Source organism: Coenobita brevimanus, chromosome 98 (assembly GCF_032717465.1).
Source record: "Coenobita brevimanus isolate Jiangsu-jjx chromosome 98, ASM3271746v2, whole genome shotgun sequence".
Taxonomy (NCBI): domain Eukaryota; kingdom Metazoa; phylum Arthropoda; class Malacostraca; order Decapoda; family Coenobitidae; genus Coenobita; species Coenobita brevimanus.
In genome coordinates, this window is record NC_137051.1 from 23,127,727 (window position 1) to 23,149,977 (window position 22,251).

The 22,251-nt window shown below is 41.1% G+C and overlaps 1 protein-coding gene across 1 annotated transcript in view; it reads right to left on the reverse strand.

The window, feature by feature from the left end:
* Positions 1-22,251, reverse strand: part of LOC145413998 (calcium-activated chloride channel regulator 1-like) — a 201,799-nt gene that overhangs the window by 80,639 nt on the left and 98,909 nt on the right. The window contains exon 8 of the mRNA XM_080283567.1: positions 21,295-21,425. Coding sequence (XP_080139693.1) covers positions 21,295-21,425 — 131 coding nt within the window. The remainder of the gene's footprint in view (positions 1-21,294; positions 21,426-22,251) is intronic.

Here is a 22,251-nt window from a genome sequence, read left to right on the forward strand (position 1 = left end):
ATGCAGGTAACCTATAAGTGGTTGGGAAATAGGTAAACGAAGAAGGCAGACAAGAATGAAGGATGAGATTAATACAGTGAAAGAATGTGAGGCACTGAAGAGAGTTAAAATGGAAAGAGCCCGAAGAGTTGATGGAGTGTGCGGCAAAATGCTGAAATAAGTGGGAGAGACGGCGATTGAATGAATATAAAAGATGTGCAGATTGACTCGGGAAGGAGGCAGATTTCCAGAGGATTAGAAGTCAGATATAATAGTTCCCCTACACAAATGGAAATGGAAAAAGTTATGTGGCTCTCATATGGGTACTTATCTGTTCAGTGTAACATAAGAGATGTATGGTAGGATTCCTGTTGACAGAGTTAGGGATAATCGAGGAGATACAGTAGTTAGAGAGGAAAACGGAGGTTTTAGGAAGGGAAGGTGATTTTAGCTGTTAAGTGGAAAAGTATTTAGAGAAGGTGAAGAAGCTGCTGTTGTCTTCATGGATCTGGAGAAAATACACAAATGAGGTAGAGAAGGACTGATGTGGAAGGTTGTGAAAAGATATGGAGTAAGTGGGACTTTGTTGAATGCTGCCAAGAGTATGTATGGGAGCAAAAAAGCCGGAGTGCATGTGAATTGTGAAATAAGCGAATTCTTTGATCTGTTTGTGGGACAGAAAGAGGGATGTGTCAGGTCTCCATGGTTGTTTAATTTACATCTGGATGATTGTATAAAAATAATACAAGAAAGAGCACTCACAGAGTGCAGTAGCAGTGCGCCCACCGGTTGGTCTAAGGATCCATCATTTGATTTTGTCCTGTGAACTGGACCTTCGTAGATTGCTCTCAGAATCGAATACTTACATCTCTGATTTGCCCTCAAAACCCCCACAACGATGAATTTAATTCAGATAAAACTGCGTATATTGGTCTTGACTTGTAACGTTGAAATTTGTCTGACCATCAAAATTAAATCCTTCATTGTTCCATTACCTTGAACCCTTCCACAAAATTTGGTCTAGGTTAGACAAAAAGTGTCTAAGTCGACAGCGCCATGTGTCCTTCACCTTTGACCTCATGTTTCCACAAATGATACGTCAGCCTTTTGACTGACCCTCAACATCTTCATCTAGTTTGTCCCCGAACTTATCAAAAGTGTTTTAGATATTTTGTTAGCACACAGACACACTGGTTGGACTTTGACCTTGTCCTATCACCTTGACCTCTGATTAATTGCCCTCAGTATTGAATCACTGCTTTCTTACTTTAACCGGCGCTGTCCCAACTTTGGCCAATATCGGATGAAACTGTCTAAACTGTATTTAGTAGTTAAGACTTTGACCTCGCTCTGTGATCATGACCTTGGATCTAGTGTTCTAAAAAAACATGGGTAATACCTTCCCTAACTCTCAACAATTCCGCCAAATTTGAGTAAAATTGGTCCTTAATTGTCTTAATTGTAACCTACACACACACAAACACACACACACACACACACTGAACAAAACATAATATCCGCTTTGACATGAGTATAACAAAGCAGACCGTTGTTAAGAGTGTTCTTCTTTAGACGAATAGGTTTTGGAAACTGCTTGTATTCTCGTTTACTGATGACTCTGAATTGTTAAGTGGAGACAAATGAGCGTTGCTAGGAATGGTGAGTGAGATGGGATGTGGGTGTAAGAAATTACATTTAGATGTTAATATCTATCTATCTATTGCCAGACGCCTCAATCCCGTTTGGGGTGGCCACAAACAAATCGCCTCCAAGTCGCCCTGTCCCCCGCCATTTCGCTCCCCTGCTCCCAACTCACACCCCCCTCTCTCATATACCTCTCCACCCCATCTCTCCATCTCATCCTCGGCCTCCCCCTCCCTCTTTCCCCCTCCACCTCACTCACATACACTCTCTTCGTCAGTCTTTCACCCTCCATCCTCTCCACATGGCCAAACCACCTCAGTGTGTTCCTCATAACGCTTCCTATCACATCCACATCAACACCACAACGCTCCTTTATATCCTCATTCGTCAGCCTGTCTCTCCATGTGACTCCACAGGCTCCTCTTAAATAACTCATTTCCACTGCTCTCACTCTTGACTTGTGTCCTTCCAACAACGTCCAAGCTTCACTTCCGTACGTTAGAGTTGGTATCACAATACTGTCATGTAGTAACTTTTTCACTTCCATGCTTACTTCCCTGTTTCTTATCACTGCTTTCAAAGAACCAGCAACCTTTCTTCCCTGCTGTACTCTTTCAAGCACTTCACCCTCCAAACCTCCATCCTTACTCATCACACTACCCAAGTACTTAAACGTACTCACATTTTCCAATTCCTCACCATCCAACCTCGCTGTACATTCACTGACTTCACCTCTCTCAAAGACCATCACTTTACTCTTCCCTACATTCACCTTTAGATTCCGTTTCTTACACACTCTCTCAAACTCATCCACCAAGCCTTGCAGCTCCCCTTCGTCCTCACTCAACAACACAGTATCATCTGCAAACAACAGTACAGGGAGTTTCCAAACACTATCCTCTCTCACCAGGGCCACTCCAGCATCCACTACCCTACCTTGTACCTCTTTTATTACCCCATCCATGTACAGATTGAACAACCATGGAGACATGACACATCCCTGTTTCAACCCAACTTTCAAAGAGAAAAATTCAGTTCACCATCCACACGCACTGCAGCCTTCGCACCATCGTACATACTCTTCACAGCATTCAACAGCTTCCCATCTACTCCATATATTCTTAACACTTTCCACAATCCTAGTCTATCCACCCTGTCATATGCTTTCTCCAAATCCATGAAAGCCGCATACAACTTCTTTCCCTTCTCTAGAAACTTTTCCACTAAAGATCTGAGAATGAATATCTGATCTACACAACCTCTTCCCTTCCTAAAGCCTCCCTGTTCTTCTCCAACTAATTTCTCTGTTCTTTCTCTAACTCTGTCAATAAGTATCCTACCATACACATTTCCTATTATACTAAGAAGACAAATGCCCCTATGATTATCACACACTTCTTTTTCCCCTTTTCCTTTGTACAAGGGAATAATTATACCTGACTTCCAATCCTCCGGGACTCTACCTTCCTCCCAGGCCAATCTGCACATCTTCCACATCCATTCTACTACTATCTCTCCCCCATGCTTCAGCATTTCACCACACACTCCATCAATTCCTGGGGCTGATTTATCTAAGAATAATGCTGCGGCCTTTGACAGAAGCAATGTCACGAAGTGCATAATGAGGCTGGATAGTTAAGAAACGAAAGATGTGTGTGCCTTCAAAAATATATGTAGTGTGATGAACAAGGATGGAAGTTTAAGGGAAGTAATGCAAGAAAGAGAACAGCATGGAAGAAAGGTTGATGACTCACTAAGAGTAGTGACAGGGAATAGGGAAGTGAGTATGAAGAAAAAAGAAAACAAAAGCTGCATGACAGTACTGCGGCCCCAACCCCACCCTCTAACGTATGGAAGTGAAGCTTGGATCCTGTTGGAAGGACACAAGTTTAAAGGTAAGGGAGGTAGAAATGAGTTACTTCATTAGCGCATGTGGGGTTAAATGGAAGAATAAACTAATAAACTAATCAGGAAGTGAAAGAGTGTTATGGTGTTGCTGTTGACTTGCTTGAAAACATTAAAAGTACTCTGAAATGATTTGGCCATGCTGAGATGTAGATGAATGAGACACTGACCGAGAAGTGTATGTGAGTGAAAGGGAGGGGAAGGAGACAGTGAGAATGAAATGGAGGAATTGGACTGAGAGGTAAATGAGGTGGTGTGTGAGTTGATGAAAGGGCAGCCTAATGGTGATCTGGAGGCGCTTCACTTGCGACCATCTCTTAATGGGATTAAGGCGTCTGGCGATAGATAGATATGTTGAGAGATAGCCAGACAGGTAGATTGGTATGTATACAGATAAATAAATAAATAAATAAATAAATAAATAAAAAAATAGGATTTCAACATGAAATTATTCTACATCTCGTCCTTGAACTGTTCTGGCCACTGTCACTATTGCAACTGAATCACACGCCTTATGATAAACAATAAATGCTATGCACTGAACCTCGTATCGAGTAACCAGTACGAAAATCGGTTTGTTTTCACGCCTGGTTTTAAAACTATTAAAGGAATAATTTGATTTGTTAGGACTTGTCTAAAAGCTTAACCACATGCATCCATGATGCTACGAATGGTGTCAGTGTCATTACATCCTGCCTTACCCATCTTCATTCCTTTCAGTGCTTCTTTATATACAGTATTCTAAAATAATGCTGATAATCATTTTGCCCAGCATTTATCAACCCGAACAGAGACTACGATGATGATGTATGGAATACCGATACTGCAAAGTTTAACAAAATTCTTCTGTTCTTTTAATCACTCACTTTTTGTTCCTTTTTAGTATTCTGTTAGAATCTCTTACAGCAAACGTTATGGTTCATCCTTGACTCCAATAACTCGCTTCCAGGTTTCATTCATTCTTTAAAGTTTAGTTCCTGTATAACTGCAAAATCGGATATCCACATTTTTCTTCTTATCTACGGTTTGGTTTATTTTGCATACCTCAGTGTGATTACCTCCGTCAGTTTTGTTGGCGGAGGTTATGTTTTCATCTGTGTCTGTCTGTGCACAAGCTACAGTACCTAAGGTGCTGTAATGGGACTTCAATGAAATCTGATGGATAGGTGGGGAGTGGGTAAAGAAAGAGTTGATTATATTTTGAGGTAGATCTGGATCCGGATGCAGGACTAAATAATTAATTTCACTGGTTTCGGCGGAGGTATACCTCCTATGAGGTTATGTAAGACTGACTGGCTATGCAAGACCATAAAAGTTTTCGTCTGGTAGAAGAAAGGACTTACAGCAGTAAATCTTATACTTTACTGGTGTTGGCGGAGGTATGCGCTCTCTGAGAGCTGCTTAGTTTCTCCTCGTCGTAATTATTCTTTCCTTATTTAGAAGCTTCTTTGTACCGTGAATTAAAATTTATTATGTTTCGAGATTTCCTGTCTCATGCTTCTGAGCTACTTCGTTTACTTTTCTCATGAGGTTTTCATTTTTGGTCTATGTTGTCATCGACTTGATCTGTCAGTCATAATTACATGAATTAATAAGCAACTGCAGTTCATTGCCTTTTTTCTTACAGGTAAAGGGTTTGGTCATTTCCTTCGGATCAGTTTCTCCCATTCTTTTTCTGATGTCTGTGCTACTTTCTTACATTTACTCTTCTCGGTGCAGTTAAATAATTCACTTGCGCTGGGGAAGAGCCTTCATGAGGTGGCGCCGTTACTCTGGGTGGGGAGAAGCAGATAAAACTCCGGTCTGGGAACCGAACTTCACCCTACCATGTGTTCTGTGAGGACGATCCCAGTCCACTTTGCCCAGGCACCTCTCCTGCTTTTTTTTTTTTTTTTTTCTTTTTTTAACCAGCCGCGATACCGAAGCTGGTATTATTTTCAGTTTGTCTGTGTGTCTGTTAGCACGATAACTTTGCAACCGCTTAAGATATCATCACAAAATTTTACAGGTATGTTGTAGGGCTGAAAATCTCGGACGAGTTCGAAATTTGTGAAAGTAGGCCAAGGTCAAGGTCATATTCCCAGCAGCGCTAAATATATATCGGCTCGCGGCTGGTGTGATTCCCTCCTTGGAGAGGCCTATGTATATATCTATTTATCTATCTATCTATCTATCTGTCTATCTATCTATCTATATATATATATATATATATATATATTTGTTACATAGCCTATGATTCCATCATCCTTTGTGTAATTTTAACGCACAGTATGCTGCATGTTTGATCACGAGCGTGTTCTGCCTCAGTCCCCCCTTCTACCGTTATAGTAGAGTAAGTCGTCCTTTCTGTTGTTCAGAGCAGGATTGTCAGCTCTTTGTCCCCTATGGCTTCATTTGCGCGTCCTTCTTACAAGTTGTATCAAGCTCTGCCGGCCCCTATATAATGAGCTCAGTCTCTGCATTATTGCCACTTAGATCTACTCCTCATTTTGCTCACATCTCTGTCCTCCCCTGTACAGTGCTCAGGAAGTCTCCAGCCATCTAGCAGCTGTGTGTAATTTGAGTATAACTGTTGTTGCATTTTTTCTTGTACTGTGTAACGTAAGGTTGATTCTTGGGCCTAGTGGGGTTTTTGTAATTTATGTAAAGGTTCTTATTGTCAGCCATCATTAATAATATTTTGTATCTGTAATAATATATCTGGCATTCACTGAGTATTATCTGGTATCTCATTTTAACAGGGCTGACTTAGATAAATTTACTCATGCTAATTTCGTGTTAATAGAGGCTATTGCAGTTAACCATATATTTAACCTGTTTTTTGCCATTACATTATCCTTATGAGTCCTGAATGTTTTGTTGTTAGTTTGAGCATTAAACTTTAACTTGTAATTTTACCTAACTCTTTTATTTTGAACCTGGACCTTTACGGGACAGTAGTGATTATTAGTATTCTCACTTAAAGTGTACATTATCTTTCTCTGTTCCGTAACATAAATTTGGCGACCTCATATCAGGATATTCAGGATATTATCATAAGGATATTGCTTGATATTTTGTGACTGTGATTTATTCATGATGTCTACTATTACTACACTTGATGAAGCCAAAGATTTTTTGTCAAATGTGCAAACAGTGTGTGATGTAGAAAACAGAACAAAGAATGAGCTTAAGCTTGTTGCTCAACAATTGGGAATTGCAGTTCACTCTCATCATTCTAAAGATCAAATTGTTGGCATGATTAATAAAAGCTTGTTTAATGTAACTCCTCCAAATGAGCAAACGCAGATTGAATTAGCTAAGTTACAGCTAGCCCTGCAGGAGGCTCGTGTTAAGGAGGCTGAATATCAAGCACGTGCTAAGGAGGCGGAGTCTCAGGCTAAGGAGGCGGAGTCTCAGGCTCGTATTCAGGAGGCACAGATACAGGCACAAATTGAACTTGCCAGGATTCAGGCAGACCATGAGTATCGCATGAAACAAGGTGGAACTGGATCATCTAGCTCTGATGATTTTGATGTGGCTAAAAATGTTAAACTTGTCCCTCCTTTTAATGAATCTGATTTAACAAAGTATTTTCAGTTGTTTGAGAGGGTAGCTACAGGTTTTAATTGGCCCAAAAAGTATTGGCCAGTACTCCTTCAAACTGTTCTCACCGGTAAAGCTCAAGTAACTTATGCATCTTTGCCTCAGGATCAATCTGATAATTATGATGTAGTTAAGAGCTTGATTCTTAAGGCCTATGAGCTTGTTCCTGAAGCCTATAGAGAAAAATTTAGGACAACTTACAAGCAAGATAAGCAATCCCATGTTGAGTATGCAAAAATCAAAGAAGATCTGTTAGAGCAGTGGTTAAATTCTAAGAATGTGGATTCTGATTTTGACAAATTTAAGCAGATGATTTTGCTGGAGGACTTCAAAAGGTGTATTAGTAAAGATGTAAGCCTATATCTTGATGAGAAAAGAATAGATAATTTGTCTGATGCTGCAGTTTTAGCTGATGAATATGTTCTCACTCACAAGAGATATTCTAGAGAAAGAAGGAAAGCTGAGAGTAAGTACGTTGCCTCTACTCAGAGTACAGGTAACAGGAAAGAGAATAAAGATGATGTTTCTCAGGAAGTAAATACCAGCTTCACCTACAGATTTCAGAAACGTAAATGTACTTATTGTAGTAAGCTTGGTCATACTACGGAGAGATGTTTCAGGAGACAGCGTGATGTGAACAAAAAGGAGTCTTTAAATATTCAGTCAATTGGTCTAGTGTCCACCCTTGAGAGTTCCCATAATTCTTTAACTGAGTTAACTGAACCTGCTTTGAGGGGTAACTTTAATTCTCATGATGGAGCTCCTCTTTTGAGCAGTAACGTGGGTGACACTCTCAAGAATTCATGTGCTAATTTCCTGTCTGATGGTTTTGTCAGTCCTCTGGACAGTAATGACAGGAAATCAGTTAAAATATATCGTGATACAGGTGCTTGCCAATCCCTTATGCTGAACAGTGTTCTAGGCTTTAATGTTAATTCCTCTGATGAAACTGTAATCTTACAAGGTGTAGGGAATAACTACTTCTCTGTCCCTCTGTGCAGAGTGAATTTAAAGTCTGGTTTTGTTAATGGTTCTGTTATGGTTGGGTTGGTTGAGACACTCCCAATGTCAGGTGTAACTTTCTTACTTGGAAATGATATTGGTGGAAGTCAAGTGTGTCCAGCTCCTCAGTTGTCTAGTAAGCCAGTGGCTGCGACCCAGGATTGTGATGTCCCTGATGTGTTCCCTGCATGTGCTGTCACGAGGGCTAAGTCTAAAGTTACTGGTGATTTAGAGGATAATGATGATGATGATGTTATCCTAGCTGACACTTTTCTTGCTAATTTGGACCACTCACCAGATGAGGCAGTACCCCGTAGTGTTGATAATTTGTCTCGTCAAGAGTTGGTTGAGTTGCAGGTTGCTGACCCTGAGTTGAAAGGTCTAGCTAACTCTGCTTGCAGTGAGGAAGAGTCAGCTGATGCTTCTACTTGTTATTATATAAAGTCAGGAGTACTTATGAGGAAGTGGAGACCCCCAACAGCATCAGCCGACTGTGAATGGAAGGTTGTACATCAAGTTGTCATCCCTCGTGTTTGTAGGCAGGATATCATTAGAGTGGCTCATGATTCCAGTTTGGCAGGACACCTTGAAGTGAGGAAGACTGTGGCATGCATTTTGAAACACTTCTACTGGCCAGGTATCTTCAGGGATGTTTCCTAGTGTTGTAAGTCTTGTCACACCTGTCAAGTTGTGGGGAAGTTTAATCAGACCGAAAAGGTTGCACCCCTAGTTCCCATTCCTCCTTTTGAGGCGCCTTTCACCCGTGTGTTGGTGGATATTGTGGGCCCTCTTCCTAAGACTTCTTCAGGATTTTCTTATGTGTTGACCCTGATTGATATGGCTACTCGTTATCCTGAAGCCATTCCACTTAGAAATATCTCAGCAAAGAACGTGGTTAAGGAAATGCTAGGGTTCTTCACAAAGTTTGGTCTGCTCAAGGAGGTACAGTCAGACCGGGGAAGTAATTTCATGTCAAACGTTTTCAAGCAGTCTCTGAAAGAGTTGGGCATCACCCAGATCACGTCTTCAGCTTACCATCCCTAGACCCAAGGAGCGTTGGAGAGATATCATCAAACACTCAAATCGATGCTCAAGAAATACTGTTTGGAACATCAGAAAGACTGGGATAAAGGTCTTCCATTCGTTGTATTTGCCGCAAGAGAATCTCCAAATGAATCACTGGGCTTCTCACCTTTTGAACTACTGTTTGGCCATGAAGTAAGAGGACCCCTTAAGCTACTCAAGGAATGCTGGCTGTCGGAAGAAGATGACGTCAACCTGCTGGAGTATGTGATGAAGTTCAAAGAACGGCTGTCCACTGCTTTACAGCTGGCGAGAGAGAATTTAGGAGCTGCTCAGGAGAAGATGAAGACTTGGTATGATAAGAAGTCCAGGTTACGCCACTTTCAACCAGGAGATCAGGTTTTGATTCTGCTACCAGTTCATGGGCAACCTCTTCAAGCCAAGTTTAGTGGTCCTTATTTCGTGGAGAAGAAACTCAGTGATGTCAACTACGTCATCGCCACACCAGATCGTAGAAAGAACAAGCAACTATGTCACATCAACATGCTAAAGTTATATCACAGGCGGGACGAAAATAATCCAGTCTGCACTCTAGCTGTTCCACCCGAGTCTGCAAGTGAAGCTCTCCCATGCAGTATGAGCCTGAGTGATAGTTTGGGGAAGAATCCTGATATCATGAATGATCTCCAGACTAAGCTTTCTCATCTAGCTCCAGAGGAAAGGCAGGAGTTTTCGGCATTACTGCAGGAGTACCTGCAAGTGTTCCGTGCCACTCCAGGAAGAACCACTGTGTTGATGCATGATGTCGATGTTGGAGACGCAAAGCCAATTAAATTGCCTCCTTATCATGTGAACCCAGTGAAAGTTCCTCTCATCCAGAAGGAGCTTGGCTACCTGTTGGACCACAAGATGATTGAGCCCTGTCAGAGCGAGTGGAGTTCTCCTGTCACTCTGGTCCCTAAGCCGGGTGGGTCACAGCGGCTTTGCATCGACTACAGACGTGTTAATCAGATAACCAAAACAGACACTTACCCTCTCCCTCGTGTGGAAGATTGCATAGACAAGATCGGAAAGGCTAGGTACATAAGTAAGTTTGATTTGTTAAAGGGATACTGGCAAGTACCTATGACTGAACGTGCTAGGGAGATCTCACGTTTTGTAACACTAGGAAAGACTTTTGCATGTTCTGTAATGCCATATGGTATGAAGAATGCACCAGCCACATTTCAGAAGCTCATGAATGTTGTAACAGAGGGTTTGGCAGGGTGTGTTGTTTATATTGATGATGTATTAATCTTCAGTGACAACTGGAAAGATCACCTATGCCATGTCAGTAAATTTCTTGAGCGTTTGGTTCATGCTAATCTTGTAGCTAATTTATCAAAGTGTGAGTTTGGTCAAGCTAAAGTTCAGTACCTTGGGTATGTAATTGGTGATGGACATGTTGCACCACCAGGAGCTAAGGTTCAGGTTATAAGTGATCTTCCCAGACCTAAAAGTAGGAAAGAGCTACAAAGATTTTTGGGAATGGTAGGTTATTACAGGAGATTTGTTCTTAACTTTTCTATTCTTGTATCACCACTTACAGACCTACTGAAAAAGAGAGTTAAATTTGTCTGGACCGATAACTGTGAATCCTCTTTCAGCAGACTTAAAGCTATCCTATTAAGTCAGCCAGTGCTCGCTACTCCAAATTTTGCTAAGCCTTTTAAGATGTCTGTTGATGCAAGTGATACAGGAGCTGGGGCTGTTTTGCTGCAAGAGGATGATCAGGGTATTGAACACCCTGTATCTTATTACAGTAAGAAGTTCACTCCACCTCAAAAGAACTACTCAACTATTGAGAAAGAGCTTTTGGCCTTGATTTTGGGTTTACAGCATTTTTCATTTTATTTGTGTTCTGGTTTTGACCCCATAGTCATTTATACCGATCATAACCCACTGAAATTCATTAGTAAGTTTAAAGATAAAAATCAGAGATTGACAAGATGGAGTCTACTTCTTCAGGAGTATTCATTAGACATACAACATGTCAAGGGGAAAGAAAATGTTATTGCAGATTGCTTATCTAGACTTTAGACAGATTGTTTTAGAGTAATAAGAAATTTCCTTTGTAAATTTCATTTTCTTTGTGGGGAGGTGTTACATAGCCTATGATTTCATCATCCTTTGTGTAATTTTAACGCACAGTATGCTGCATGTTTGATCACGAGCGTGTTCTGCCTCAGTCCCCCCTTCTACCGTTATAGTAGAGTAAGTCGTCCTTTCTGTTGTTCAGAGCAGGATTGTCAGCTCTTTGTCCCCTATGGCTTCATTTGCGCGTCCTTCTTACAAGTTGTATCAAGCTCTGCCGGCCCCTATATAATGAGCTCAGTCTCTGCATTATTGCCACTTAGATCTACTCCTCATTTTGCTCACATCTCTGTCCTCCCCTGTACAGTGCTCAGGAAGTCTCCAGCCATCTAGCAGCTGTGTGTAATTTGAGTATAACTGTTGTTGCATTTTTTCTTGTACTGTGTAGCATAAGGTTGATTCATGGGCCTAGTGGGGTTTTTGTAATTTATGTAAAGGTTCTTATTGTCAGCCATCATTAATAATATTTTGTATCTGTAATAATATATCTGGCATTCACTGAGTATTATCTGGTATCTCATTTTAACAGGGCTGACTTAGATAAATTTACTCATGCTAATTTCGTGTTAATAGAGGCTATTGCAGTTAACCATATATTTAACCTGTTTTTTGCCATTACATTATCCTTATGAGTCCTGAATGTTTTGTTGTTAGTTTGAGCATTAAACTTTAACTTGTAATTTTACCTAACTCTTTTATTTTGAACCTGGACCTTTACGGGAGCAGTAGTGATTATTAGTATTCTCACTTAAAGTGTACATTATCTTTCTCTGTTCCGTAACAATATATATATATATATATATATATATATATATATATATATATATATATATATATATATATATATATATATATATATATATATATTCCACAGTTTAAATCCTCCCTGGCAGTCATTTTCCTCCTCCTCACAGTTGCCGGAGATATAGAGAGCAGTACTGGGCCCCATACTTGATACATTTGCCCAATTTGCTTCCTACCCATCAGAAACAATTGGATCTGTTCGATGTAATTTTTGCAGAGATTGGATGAATGCCATATGCAAATACAATACCATAGCACACACGTTTGTGACAGGTGCAACGTATCTGCAAACACCCCTCCTGTCACCCCAGACTCAATCCCCCTTCCCACTCCGACAACCCCTCTACCCACATAACAACTGCTACCACAACTCAACCCCTGGGCACAAACACTACACTTAGAACAAAGACCCACCCTGCATGCAAACTGCCATGAACACGCAAGATAAGCTTATTCCAACGTAATATCAAAGATGTCATCACTAAAACAAGTGGTGCCAGACAAAACAAACTTCACCTGACAACAGTTATTTTATTGCTGTTAAATACTGAATCCGTACTGCCATTTAGTGTCAGTAAACAATTAAAGTCTAAGGTAATGGCACAAATTAAATGGAACTTGTTATGTGTCAGTACTAATTATTTGTAAAATACTGTGTGCCATAATGAGGTCTAATGTTCATAATAGTTAATATCTCTATAACTTCAACTTCTATTATTCCTGTCTATCTTCAGCCAATTTCGAGTTATTGCCCCCAGAATATCCGGGATCTTGAGTCTGACCTTACAAGGTCACTTAACATCAAAGATCATGGTACCAATTAAAAGCCCATATGGGACTTCCTGTATGTTGATAATAGCAGATATCTATCTGCATTCAGTTCGAGTTATATTCCCCTGAATATCCGTGACCTTGAGCTTGACCTATCAAGGTCACTCAAGGTCAAAGGTCTTGGTGCCAAATGAAAGCCCGTACGGAAGTTCCTGTAAGTTGATCGTAGTAGATATCTCTATCTTGGCAACCTGTTTCATGTTATACCCCTCTGACAATCCGTGACCTTGAGTTTGACCTTTCAAGGTCACTCGATTACCTCCAAAGCTTAATCACTTCCTTTTGGGATCAGTGCTCACATACCCTGAAAGTTTTAAGTAATGTCATTCAGCTGTTTTTCCGTAATGTTGCCAACAAACAAAGAAACAAAGAAGCTCGACCAAATACAACATCTCGCTGGACTCCGTCCGGGTGAGGTAACAAACAAACAAATTAAAAAGCTCCTCCACGATCACATTATACACCTTGCACTCCTACAAGAAACAGCTCACACGCACATAGAAAACTTCGGACATAGCTTACTACTCGCACATCTGCAGATATAGAAATGATGGCCAAGCAGAAAGCCTCATTACTAAATTCATGTATCCATCCTCTACAATGACACGCCACAGACATCGTAGTCACTTTTCCAGGAATGACATCAGTTAGAAATACAGAGACAGCGTCAAATCTGGTCACAAACTTGAAATCATTACTTTTACCACTGACATTCCTCCTGACATTTCTCACTGAGTATCAGCTCAGCTCAGTACAATCCCCAGCTCCTCTTTTTAATATAGATATCTAACTGTGTAATTGTTAGGGACATAAGCTAAAAACACTGCATGCAACAAACAGTGAAAATAATGGCCAAGGCTTTCATACTGCATAACGGCCCAACAACATTATACATTCTCAGTGACATCTCACAATACGTACACTTATATCCCACACCGACTACACCATTTCCCCTCTTCCTCTGACATCACATGGTACTAGGCGGCAGCAACCATCATCCACTCATTACGTGTAATGCAGCCTAGTTCCTCCTTCGCCTTAATAATTCTTCTTCTTTGTCTCTCCTCCACTCATCCCACTCCTAACATTCTTTGCACAGCATGGGATGGCCCTGCAGGGATGGATGGTTATATGTAACTGATGGGACTGCTTGGCCTGACGGACTTGGGTTATTGAACAGTATCATTTCAAACATCATATTTTATTCTCCCACGCTTTCACTCAACACCACCTGGCCGCCAGAACCCAGACTCCCTTCTGATCAACCAACCATCATTATCACCTTAGCAAAGCACTACAAACCAACACGATCACAAATCACTTGCACAAAGTACAAGAAAGCAAAATGACAAAAATGACCAAAGAAAGAGAACAATACCTCAGCACACGCCATAGAACGCCCACCTCCAACAATGACAGGCACATAATGAAATTCCGCAAGATAAATTTTAACGCAGACATACACCATATTCTATGTAGAAACAGAAGCCACTGCAGCCAGAACGTTACACCAGACTGGTAGCCTCATGAAGCAACGGGGCTGACTCAAACACAACTACCCCTCCCCCCCCACACACACTCACGCACAAGCGTAGCTCATTTCCTGTATATTACAACTAGGTAAAAACACACACACACACACACACACACACACACACACACACACACGACATCATTGCAATTAAACATTGAAATTAAAAACAAAATTACCAAGAAGGAAAAATAGAAACTAGAGCCTTTATAACAGCATTTACCGACTCCAGAGACCCCATATCAACTCTACAAAATAATTAACAGTATCAGTATATAACAAACTAGCACCTTCAAGACCCTCACCGCCATCACCTCCCTACTTATAAATAGCATCCAAAATCCTTGAACCTTTATGGAAACATGTCACAAAATGCATAGGGTCTGGAAAAAAAAAAAAAAAGTCTTCTCTGCATAGGCAGCCCTTTCCACTCGACTAAATGTAACCTGCTTCACCCCAGAACATATGCTCGTATATAAAATTTTCAAGAAAAAAAAATCCACAAACACAGGAGTGGATGGCATCAGAAACCTACACCTCAAGCATTAAAGACCACACAGAATCCAGGTACTCACAGACATCAGCATCTACCCATACGCACATTTTAGTATGCCCGACATTTCAAAACATGGAACAGTTATTACTATTCTTAAATTAAACAAAAGCCAAGTACACCCTTCTTCGTACAACCTTACATCAGTATTTAGCACACCATCCAAGATAACTGTCTGCCTGTTTTTAACATTGTTTCATCTTCCGCGTATGTCCCCAATGCTTCCCACCAACACGTGTTGTAAACACTACACTCCACAAACACCTTTCTAAACAACTTCATACAACACCCGACTGATAGTATCAACTCCGAGTGACGTATGCCTCTTACAAGAGACAGAAGAAAAGACTTTGATACCATCGTTCGTTCGCTCGTTTAAAGATTTCCTGCACCTATAGTGCAGCCCGGGCCATACATTAGCCCAGTCAGTGGGGTGTGGGCTGAGTTAAAAAATAGTAAAGGGGAAGACAGGGACTGGGGATTGCCCAGCACACACGCCGTGTTTTGTGTGTGTGTGTGTGTGTGTGTGTGTGTGTGTGTGTGTGTGTGTGTGTGTGTGTGTGTGTGTGTGTGTGTGTATGTGTGACACATCCTCCAATGCAGTGTAAAATGCTGGTTGACTACTTATCTGGTAGAACAACACTCACGGACGCAAAACTTCCCTAACAGATTTCCACAGAACTCCGTTCATTTACCATATGGGTTCATCCTATAAGCTTCCTACACCGTGCTGAGTCTGTGTTCTAGTAAGGCATGTATTGTGCAGTGCTTCATAATATGGGTTATGTTGTATGCGTCTCTTCTACAAAAGGACTGTGTCATTTATGATTCCACCCTACCCATATCAGTGGTAATTACTGAGCAGGATTGGGTGATGCCCTGATGTAAACCTAGCTATTTGAACTCGATCATCTATTTAAGGATAGCTCTGATGACTAGATGGCAGTGGCGATGTGTGTTAACACAAACTGCCACGTAAAATTGTGTGTTCCTCATTTCAAGATATTCTCCAACATGGATGACTTTGGTTTCAAAGCGTCAGTGATCTGTAGGAGTAATCTCAATGCAGCCAGTAACGATGAGGAGAACGTTGTTCTAGAATATATATATAGTCTACAAGGTGATGTTGTGAGTGTTAGATAAGGTGGGAACCCATGCCAGGGAGGCATAGGACATTACTGACCTAATGTAATGTCTGTAGAGTTGGGATATTGCTTGTTTTTACTGCCCAAAAGTTGTCTCTGACATTGCTTTGAGTGCGTAGAGTCCAGGGGTACACAGCCTCTTAGTGTCTTGTACGTGATGCCTCAATGTGATCGCAGTGTTGTATGTCACTTTAAGGATCTAAGTGGTGGGAGTGTGTGTGGCATGCATAATGTCACAAAATCCTCTGATTTGGTGAATCTTGTGACATCACTATAGCGCAACTGCACCTGTGTTCATGATTCCCGCTGGTGATGAGTGTTGTGATGGGTTTGGATTTGGCTGGAATGATCATCAGCCTGTTGTCCTTGACCTTGCCTAGAGTGTGATGAAGAAGTGTTCTTGCAGCGTGCAGGTTGTGTTTGCAGTGAGGTATGAGGTTCTTATAATTAACCATATTAGGCAATGTTTGTCTTATAATTAACCATATTAGGCAATGTTTGTGCGCACTTGTTGTGTAGGAATATCATGCATAGGCTATATTGAAAAGGGTGGGTAAAAGAACAGAACTCTGTGGAATTCTGTTACTAAAGGTTTGTGTTCGTGATGACAACCTGGACTGTTACTTGTACTTGTCTACCAAATAATTAGTTGACACACCAGTGTTTGGTATTGATCTCCAAGTTTGTTTTGTAGATTCTGGTGATAAGCTTGCTTCGGAGGATGGCATCAAAACCTTTACTTTACTTTTTTTTTTTATGCAAGAAAGAAGGAACCAAAGGCCGGAGCCCGCAAACCGTTCCTTCCAAGGAAAAAAAAAACAAAAAACAAATGAGAGCCAGTTTCAAGATCCGTTCATTTCGAGATGCCTGGACACACTGCGTTTGAAAGACTGGAGATCATAGGAAGTTGGAAATACAGGCAGAGGGAGACAGATCCAGAGTTGACTTGTTGCATATGTGAAGGACTGGGAGTAACGACTAACTCTTGCATTAGAGTTGGACAGAAAAGGGATGAGAGTTTGTTGCTAGACGGGTGCTACGCACCCGTCGTAGAGGTGGAGGGATGCAAGCAGACAGTTCAGAGGAGCAGTGGCCATTGAAGTAGCGATAGAAAAGAGATAGAGATGCAACGGTGCGGCGAAGAGACAGAGGTTGAAGGGCGCCAGTAAGAGGAGGAGAGTTGATGTGACGAAAAGCCTTTGATTCCACCCTATTGAGAAGAGCTGTATTTGGGGAGCCTCCCCACACATGAGAGTTGTACTCTAAACAGGGGCGAATAAAGCCCGTGTATAAAGTCAACAACTGTGCAGGGGTAAAGAAGGTACGGAGTCGGCTTAGCACACCTAATCTCTTGGAAGCATATTTTACAAGAGATGCAATATGATCTTTCCAAGATAAGTCCCGAGTGAATGAAACCCCAAGCATGTTCAAGGATGATACAGGATTGAGCTGGATGTTATTAAACATTAATGGGTACTCCTATGGAAGATTGTGTCGGGTTGATAGGTGTAAAAACTGAGTTTTTGATGCATTAAAAACAAGATTATTTTTACCCCAGTCAGAGATACGAGCCAAGTCAGACATTAGGTGTGCCATAGGCTCATCCCTTGTTTGTTGAAGTAACTGCTGAGATGGACGCTGCGGGAACCGAATGGAAAGGTGAAGGGTGGAAACATCAGCGTACGAGTGGATAGGGTTAGATGTACAGCTTAGAAGGTCATTGATGAATGAAAGGAGGAGAGTTGGTGATAGGACAGAGTCCTGAGGAACACCACTGTTGATAGATCTAGAAGAAGAACGATGGCCGTCTACAACAGCGGCTATAGAACGACCAGAAAGGAAGTTATAGATGAAGGCACAGATAGAAGGATAGAAACCGTAAGAGGGCAGTTTGGAAATTAAAGAATTATGCCAGACTCGATTGAAAGCCTTTGATATGTCAAGTGCAATGGCAAAGCTTTCGCCAAAGTCCAGAAAGGAGGATGACAAAGAGTCTGAAAGGTAGATGAGAAGATCGCCAGTGGAGCGTCCTTGACGGAACCCATACCAATTATAGTGAAAAGTTTAAGTTGTGCGGGTCAAATGGAGTTGATGCCGTCAGATGTGTATTGAGTGAGGTTGGTTTGTTCGATGCGTGTGTAGTGCGGAACTCTAAAGCCCTGTTGTGAGGTAGCAGGGGAGGGGGGCGCGGCATGAGGCGTGCCGTTGTTAAGAATCAGACTTTTAATTGTCGAGGATGATGTACTTGATGCTGTTATGAGTCTGCGTGAAGAAGGGTGTGTCGGGTTCTCCTTTGATTTAGGAGTAGTGATGACTGTTCCATGTTATGAAATGTTGAGAATACTACAATGTGCATATGAGTAGTTGCTGAGATGTGTGAAGGCCTGGATGCCGTGTGGCTCTAAATGCTTCAAGTGTTTGATGCTGATGCCACCTCGCCCTGTGCTTGTACAGCTGCTTGTTTTCTTGATTAAGTTATGTGTCTGTTCTGGAATGAAAACAATTATATTGTAGTCAAGTGAAAAGGACTGTCTATGCAGAGAAGATGTTTTTGTGTGTGTGACTCAGTGCGTGTTGGAGTAAGGTAACTATTGTTTGTGTAGCGGTTCACAATCATGTTTGCTTATTTTTTGTAAATAGGGATGAATTTGGTGTCGGAAGTGGTGGCGATGCGGGAGTTTTGAAGATGTTTGTTTGTAATTTAGTGACAGTAGTAAGTATTATGCAGAGAAGATAAGAGTTTCTGGAGTCGATAAGTGTTGTTGCAAAAGCTTTACAGTTTTCTGTTTTATTCGAAATAAATTTGTTTTCAGCTTCGCTGTTTAAATTTCGAAGTTTTTGGTGACGTTTGCGTCTTTGTATGCGAGGGGAGTTGTGTTTGAGTCAGTCCCGTCTTTTCATTAGGCGACCAACCTCTTGTGTAATGTTCTGGCTGCAGTGTCTTCTGCTGCCTCATGGAATATGGTGTTTGTCTAGGTTTAAAACTATCTTGCGGAATTTTGTTATGTGCCTGTCAGTGCAGAAGACGGACGTTCTATGGCGTGTGCTAAAGTATTGTTTTCTTTCTGTGGTAATTTTTGTCCATTTTGCTTTTTTGTAGTTTGTGTAAGTGATGTGTGATTGCTCTGCTTTGCAGCGTATTCGTATGATGATAGTGATAGGGACATGGTCTGAATGAAATTTGGGTTCCGTCCGCCAGGTGGTGTGGTATAAAAGCGTAAGAGAACTAAACGAGCTGTCTTGGGAAGAGGGGGGACAAGTGTGCTTGGTGCTGGATGTAGGTGTATTGTGAAGTGTTGCTGAGAACGTATATGTTGTTAATCTGTGATGCAGTGTCAAGGTCTTAGCAGTTGTATTCACTGTGTTCTTACCAGGTAGTATTCTTAAAGTCCTCAGGTACTATGGAGCTAAGTGTGTATGTTGGGGAGAAATTGAGGGTTCCATTACGCAGGTATGTCGTGGGAAGTGTAACAGGGAATGTAAATGCAAAAAATCTTTATTCTTGTTTGTGACCAGATTCAACAAAAAGTGACTGAATTTCTAATGTGGTGTCGTTCTGGAAAAGTTATTGTCATGTCTTTGTTGTTTCTTTGCAGAGGATGGTTGTGTGAATGTCAGTGATGAGTCCTATTTAGTGACCTTCAGATCTGTCTGCACGGATGTGTGAGTATTAGCTAACTTGTGAACCTTCTGTGTACGTGTCAGCTTTGTTTCTGACAGGAATGCAATGTGTATGTTATGGTAATGAGGAAACGTTTTAGTGTGTGTGTGTGTGTGTGTGTGTGTGTGTGTGTGTGTGTGTGTGTGGATACAAGAGGCAACAAGCTAGAGGGTTGGGGGGGTTAAACGTGGTTGAGAGGAATTTCGTGGGGGGTTTAAGCCACCCCAAGCCCCCCTCCCCCCTTGGCGCCACCAGTGGATGGATTGAAATGACAAGAGAAGAGCATGTGGATGTGTTGCACTTGTCGCAAAACCAATGTGTTGTGGTGTTGTCTCGTACCTGCAAGTGTAGTGCATGTGGCACATAGCAGCACACCCAGAAACTGTATCGTGTTTGGGGCCCAAGAATACTCTCGGGTCTCTAGCAAGTGTGGGAAGGAGGAAAATGACTGAATGAGGTCAATTTTCGTTTGTGAAAAAAAAAAAAAAGTCTAGAGACCAGCGGCCCTGACGCGGGAAGTTCTCTTCCCAAGCCGAAGTCTCACCTGCTACTCCACACCTGTGGTACACAGTGCCACCACGGGGAGGCTCCCTTCCTTCGCCAATATACTTTTTTACAAGGATAATTCATTTGTTCATCACAACTCCAGTTAATTAAAGGTTTAGGCATATTACCAATAAATATATCCATGGGCGGATTAACCACAAGGCTGATTGAGTTACAGCCTAGGGCCTCCACTCTTGAAGAGGTCCTCACTTTATTTTTTAAAAAGGTAAAAATAAAAACTTGCATAAATAAATGGATTAATGATGAAAATTGCAGCAGCTGTCATCATACAAATACCACTGATGGTAATTATATCTTTATATTGGGTCCTTCATCTAAGGTAAAGGGTCCCCATATTTAGGGAAGCCTTGGGCCCTCAATGAGGTTAAACCATTATTAAATTCTCTCTGCTGCACATAATCATGTAAACATACATCATCAGCATCTGCTGCTGCACATTGCTCAGTTTTCACAGTGTTCTTTCATTCTGCCACTGAGACTATCTGCGACGTTCTATACGACCAAATTGCACAAAATTAATGATCCCATTAGGCCCATATCTCTCCTTACCTCATGAGCATTCATTCATTATTATTCCAGATACGAGTATATGCTAAATTTTCTCCAACTTATTAGTCCCAAAAAGATTTCATTATAAATACGTATATCTCTCTCTCTAATGTCAACTAGTTCCAGTAAAGCAAGGCTGGTGATCACTGTAGTATATTCCTCTGTTAAATACAACCAGCTATCTTATTCATTCTTAGAGTACAGTAATTATAAACTTGGATTCAAAACAGAATTGTTTCGAACTACTTGTATGCAAATGAAGGAACCACGAAGTATCACGAGTGAGTATAGGCAAGAATTAAATAATGCCTAACATGGCTACTAAACAAAAAGAGGCTAAAGCTGAAGCAAGTAATGTCAGTTACGAAGGAGAGGGACTCACCCGTATGCTATAGTGACCACCCTGCATCCGGACTCCACCACCACGTCCATCACGTCATCGATATAGGGATAAACGTTTTCCTCCCCGTCAGAGATGAGCATGATCACTTTGTTTGTTAGGCCATCCATCACCTATGGAAGCAGGAAGGAAAGGTCAGAAATACTGACTAGGAGAGTTTATGTGAGTGAGGTGAGGCAGGAGGGGAGGGGGTAGCCGAGGATGAGGCAGAACGATTTGGTGAAATGTATTAATGACGAAGACGTGAGAGACAGGGCCTCGTGATGACGGAGGACTGTGTGGTATGAAGGAATTTTGTTTGTAGCCACTAATTTTATGATTACAGCGTCTCTCTCTCTCTCTCTCTCTCTCTCTCTCTCTCTCTCTCTCTCTCTCTCTTTCTATCTCTCTCTCTCTCTCTCTCTATCTCTCTCTCTCTCTCTCTCTCTCTCTCTCTCTCTCTCTCTCTATATATATATATATATATATATATATATATATATATATATATATTGTTACGGAACAGAGAAAGATAACGTACACTTTAAGTGAGAATACTAAAAATCACTACAGTCCCGTAAAGTTCCAGGTTCAAAAACAAAAGAGTTAGGTAAAATTACAAGTTAAAGTTTAATGCACAAACTAACAACAAAACATTCAGGACTCATAAAGATAATGTAATGGCAAATAAACAGGTTAAATATATGGTTAACTGCAATAGCCTCTATTAACACAAAATTAGCAAGAGTAAATTTATCTAAGTCAGCCCTGATAAAATGAGATACCAGATAATACTCAGTGAATGCCAGATAAATAATTACAGATACAAAATAATATTAAAACTGATGGACATAAAGATCTCTACATGAATTACAAAAACTTCAATAGGCCTACAAATTAAACTTATGCTATACAGTACAAGAAAAAATGCAACAACAGTTATACTCAAATTACACACAG